The sequence below is a fragment of the Eucalyptus grandis genome, chromosome 8 (genome assembly GCF_016545825.1).
Source record: "Eucalyptus grandis isolate ANBG69807.140 chromosome 8, ASM1654582v1, whole genome shotgun sequence".
NCBI lineage: Eukaryota > Viridiplantae > Streptophyta > Magnoliopsida > Myrtales > Myrtaceae > Eucalyptus > Eucalyptus grandis.
The window spans coordinates 24923275-24928691 of record NC_052619.1 but is presented as its reverse complement, the minus strand read 5'-3'; the positions used below and the strand labels follow the sequence as shown (position 1 = coordinate 24928691).

The following is a 5417-nucleotide window of genomic DNA, read 5'->3' as shown; positions in this document are numbered from 1 at the left end:
GGATTGCGAAAGATTTTCTTGAATAAATTAAGACATGTAAACGACGACTCACTTTGTCAATTATTTCACGATGACGTTAGATGGACCCATTATCAAACTTGATGGGCTTTTCCAATGAAAAGGAAATATTAATCTTTCTTTGAGGAATTTCAAGAAGACTAAGACTTATGAATCGGTAGAGCTTACGGGTGCTTAATATGACAGAGTATGGATGTATACTTAAATAATTGGACCGCACCGATAACATTAAATCAGGATCTAAACCTACTAATGATATATCAATTAAATTGAACATCAACCTCAACAAACCTAGTATTTAATTCTTGTAACCAAGAATAAAAAATGAACCTTTTTAAGTTAATGGCCAAGAAGCTTGTATAAATAACCCTTTAAGCTTAGTTCAATAAGCAGTACGAGTCTCATCCAAAACGACAAGTGAAAGAAAAACCAGGCTATCATCTCCCTCCTCTTTGCCTCAAAGCCATGGCTTGTGACAAGAGCTTCTCCAGCGGTTACATGCTGTTGAGCCCAGAGAAAGTCGGTGTCGTCGATCTCTTTCGCATTTTGATCCACAGTGATGTGGGCAACAGAAAATTCATAGACTCCTCCGGGGAAACAGAAGAGAGCTTCCAGCGGAGGTGGATAATGTTTTTATCCGTTCTTGCGCAGAAGCTCCTACTTCTAGTTGCCAAACCCCTGTCTGGGATCGGGTGGGCGATCGAGTTTTGGTTGAATCTCTTGTCGAGCAATCAGAACTTGGGAGGGCTTCTCGTCAACTGCCTCCGAGGTTGGTTTGCGTGATTAGTAATTACCGCCTTCGAATTCCGAATGCGAGCATGCGTTCATGGCATGTCTGCTTGACCTTGCTTTTGTTAAAACAATCGTATATTTGCTTTATTACTTCATAACCATGTTCGAGGTCTCTCTACCTCGCGCTTTACTCGGCCTGTAGCATATTTGCAAAGCTGATGGTGCATGATCATTTAAAATACCTTTCGCTCACCGATACTGACATTGGGGGTTGTGTCGGTTGCTTAAAAGATTTTGCTTGTTTTTGCTTTTGGCAGTCGAAATCTGATTTTTGTTTATTATTAAGCATGTAAAATGTTTGAGTCATACGCATATGCAATTAATATATTCTAATTCGCTCATAATTCATTAGTTAAAGTGAAGATGCATCTAAGGATCTGCTTGTTCCACAAAAAACATTTTCCTTATTTTTTGGCATTTAGTTCACTTAAGAAAATTAGTGAATAGAAAATGTTCTCTTAGTCAACAGAAAAGTTTTTTCTACCAAAACTTGAATTCAGAAAAAATATTTTCCCTTTAAAAGAACCAAAAACATTTTCTCCAATTTTTTCCTAGTCTTAGGGTCCTTGGTCAATGAAACTTTTATTCTTATAAAAATAATTTTAAAAATGATTTTTAAATTATCTTTATTTAATAAATGAATTTATTTTTTTCTTTTACTTTTTTATTCTTTCTTTTCTTTTCATTTTTCTTTCTTTTCCTTTCTCCTTCTTCCTTCATTGGCTGCGTGCCTCAACAACAACCGGTAGCCCAATGAATGGCAATGACAGGGGGCGTTTTGCTTGAGGCTTGGTTGATCTAGGCAAGCCTGAGCTAGTTGAGGCCGCTAAGCTTGGGACTCCCCAGATTTAGGTGAGCTCGGGCTCAGCCAAGATCGGTGAGCTTGGCTTGTGGCTGTCGCCAATCAGTCGTGGTGGAGGAAGTGGAAAAAAGAAAGGGAAAGTAAAGAAAAGTGAAGAGAGAGAGAGAGAGAGAGAGAGAGAGAGAGAGAGAGAGAGAGAGAGAGAGAGAGAGAGAAAAGTAAAAACAATTAGAAGTTTTCACTATTTTTGAGTTTTTCAAAATGATAGAAGATAAAAATAATATATTTAAGTAGAATTTTTTCGATTGGATAAAGTGAAAAAAAAAAAAAAAAAAGGGGACGTTGCCTATGTTCTTCAATTCGAGATTCAATTCATAGGCATAGAATGGCAAGTTCATCGAGCTTTGATTGATTTTCTTCGAGTTTCCGCACATAAAAAATATTGATGCGGAAGCTGTTCACAAACTAAAAGTATTGTTAGACTATTAGACTTCATTATCAATCCATGGGATATAGTTGATCATGGATTTAGCCGTCTATAGTCTAAGCTTGAGTATAATTGTTGAGTTTCTATATATTATATCAATTTCTCAGATCTGGTTCACTCAAATAAAATCATTTTAAAAAGGCAATTTAACATTTTCCAAAAAATGACCGGGCTTATCCAATACCTAATTGGGCTCATCTGTGCTCGTCTATTGATCACTCCACATGAGAACAACTTCTTATGATTTAGTTTACCAACCAAGTTTTGGAAAACATACCTAGGTGAAGATATTGATCAGCAGTGCACTGCTTTAAAAGCAGTAGATGCCTGTCTAATTGTTTTGACTTTGCACTTGGAATGATGTTGAATTATAACGTGGGGTTGTGAATAGGGAAGCCGGTGATACCACACAAAGAGTCGGAAAGCTTCATATCTTTCATTGGCAATTTGGACAAGAGAGTGGAATTGGACACCCGCATCAGTCCTGGTGAGAAAGAGTACTATGCGGATCTCTCCATGATGGCTTCCAAAGCATCCTATGAGAACGAGGCCTACCTCCGAACGACAGTCACCCAGCATTGGCAGGTCAAACCAGAGAGAGACAGAGAGAATTTAAGACACAAATAAACACACCTTAATTTACCTTTGAAAGCATGGATCATTTAGTGAAAACGTCAAAACATAAGAAGCTATGACCAGAAACAAGAAATCACAGTGTCAATCCGTCCGGAATACATAATGTGTGGCTTATCAGTCCGTGAGAAATAAATCTAAACAATCAATCATACTTTACGCTCAAGAACTTAATTGACTAAGTTCCTAATACAAGCTGAAAACAATGAATTTTGTTGATTATAATAATTCTCTCTGTTGTTTCGTGCAGATGGAATTCTTGGGGTTCTACGACTTCTGGAATGGTATGGAGCTATACCGCGACTCTACATCTGTAAATAGTATACCAAGATAATAAGTGCCATATGTCTTCTTCGTTTTTATTTTGCAGATTATCTACAGAAAACAACCACGCAAGCCTTCATGCTACGTGACCGTGACACCATCGTGGTGGCCTTCCGAGGCACGGAACCTTTCAATGCAGACGATTGGTGCTCGGACATTGACCTCTCGTGGTACGAGTTAAGACACATTGGGAAAATCCACGGAGGTTTCATGAAAGCCCTAGGGCTCCAAAGGAACGAAGGCTGGCCGAAAGAGTCTCCCGAAACGAAGCCGTTGGCTTACTATGAGGTAAGGAAGAAGCTAAAGTCACTGCTTGGCGAGAACGACAAAGTGAAGTACGTGTTGACCGGCCACAGTTTGGGAGGTGCGTTGGCGATCCTCTTCCCAGCGATCTTGGCCATGCACGGGGAGACGGGGCTGATGGAGAGACTGGAGGGGGTCTACACATTTGGCCAACCCAGGGTTGGAGACGATAAGTTTGGGAAGTATATGGAGGGGGTCTTGGAGGAACGTAAGATTAAGTACTTTAGATTCGTTTATGGATATGACATTGTGCCTAGGTTGCCTTACGATAATAGAGCTTTCATGTTCAAGCATTTCGGGAAATGTTGCCACTTCAATAGGAAATATGAAGGGAAGGTAAGGATCTCTCTCTCTCTCTCTCTCTCTCTCTCTCTCTCTCTCTCTCTCTCGTTGGTGGCTAAATTAGTTTTAGCGAGGTTAATCATATTAGTTGGCGGATAAAATTGTTCTAATAGTAGCTTTAGTTACATGCTAAGTAGGTGCATTAAATATTTTGCTGAAATTTAGATTTGGATAAAGCATGTTCCATTGGATTAGCATTGCTTCAGAAAAGTTTGCGGGGTTTTAAAGGCGAGAAGATGAAAGAAATCATTAACCTCGCATAGCATGTTGTAATTGGATTAGACTATTTATTTAAATTTATTGTTTGCTTAATTTCTGATATGCAGATAGTTGAGGAAGAACCAAACAAGAATTATTTATCGCCTCTACATGTGATACCAATGATGATGGACGCGTGGCATGAGCTCAAAAGAAGCTTCACCATTCATCGTGAGATTGGACCGGGCTACAAAGAAGGATTGTTGTTGAGGTTTTTTAGAGTGATTGGCCTGCTAATTCCAGGCATACCAGCTCATTCTCCTCGGGATTATGTAAACGCTATGAGGCTAGGAGTGCCAAAATTATTCCGACACCAACAATGACTCTGGATAGTTAGAGCTTTATACAATTGAAAATTATCTCCTAAGATTGGATCACCAAGATTAATCAGTTGTATTGTAAGAAAACGAACAACTATGCGGTTGATTTCGTGAGGACCGTAACCAATGGTCTATCCCACTCCTTATACTTATCTAGTTTGTTGTATAGATATCATTTGCTCATTTCCTATTAACTTTCATGCATGTATGCCCTCCAAACTTCCGCAACACGTTGGAGATTTCAAATCGGTCAAAGTAGCCATTACAAAGATTATTATCAGCTTAGAACATTCACCCTACAGCTAATTAATGAATTTTGCTCAAGACAAAATTGTCTTTTGGAACTTACTTGATACTTTCTCTACTTAACCAAAAATGGCACACTCCATCTGACTTCTGCGGAATGTTTCACCGTGGATTTAAAGGCCTAAAATCGGCTCCAACAAATTAATTTGAATTTGAATAAAATTGACATATAGTTGGGTTTTTGTTTCCAAGTACACGGAGTATTGTCCACTCCATCTATAGCATGAAGTTCTTCTATATGTGGTCCATCCAGACTTGACGATTCACCAAATAAGAATTTGTTCAACCGTTGCACTTATCCTGACAAACACATTGGTGTACTCATGTTATTCAAGTGGTTCTCCTTCTACTGGGTGTATCCAAACACCCTGACGATACCAAATCCCTCGGTCCTTCAAACTCCAGTACTTTGCACTTATTATTTTGTCCTCCATTTGCGGACGAAGATCTCCAATAACACGGATGTCTTGTTTTTAACATTATCTCCAATAACACACAGATTTCCCGTAACATCAGTTGCAATGAATTTGTGTATGTACAGGATATTTTTTGTCTTCACATTCAAATATACCAATTAGTTCACACAGAATGTTTTGTCATCTTTGAAATACATTAGGAGTTTCTCAAAAGACACTCAAGGAAGCTACATTTGGACATGACAATGAGCGCGAGATGAGAATAACTAAACTTGTCAATATTACTTAGAAGCCCTTCCTTTTCTCGAGTTACTTAATAGATTAATTCTCACGAAAATAATATTTTGTAATTTTTAGGTGGACGCCATGCGCAAAAGTTGACGTGTGTTATAGTATAGATAAATAGAATGAGATTT

The 5417-nt window shown here is 38.5% G+C and overlaps 1 protein-coding gene across 1 annotated transcript; it reads left to right on the top strand.

The window, feature by feature from the left end:
• The first annotated feature begins 400 nt into the window (after positions 1-400).
• On the top strand, positions 401-4462 carry LOC104457108 (triacylglycerol lipase OBL1). The gene is made up of 5 exons (XM_010072048.3): positions 401-787; positions 2491-2684; positions 2983-3016; positions 3103-3695; positions 4028-4462. Exons 1-5 carry the CDS (start codon positions 484-486, stop codon positions 4280-4282), a joined length of 1380 nt encoding a protein of 459 aa, XP_010070350.2. The 5' UTR covers positions 401-483; the 3' UTR covers positions 4283-4462.
• Positions 4463-5417: the final 955 nt, after the last annotated feature.

What these genes read in the sequence shown, in the direction of transcription:
- LOC104457108 (XM_010072048.3), top strand. Translation starts at nt 484, where the DNA reads ATGGCTTGTGACAAGAGCTTCTCCAGCGGTTACATGCTGTTGAGCCCA. An exon ending in CAGTCACCCAGCATTGGCAG is followed by an intron (nt 2,685 to 2,982) that starts GTCAAACCAGAG and finishes TGTTTCGTGCAG; the next exon opens with ATGGAATTCTTGGGGTTCTA. An exon ending in GTTCTACGACTTCTGGAATG is followed by an intron (nt 3,017 to 3,102) that starts GTATGGAGCTAT and finishes TTTATTTTGCAG; the next exon opens with ATTATCTACAGAAAACAACC.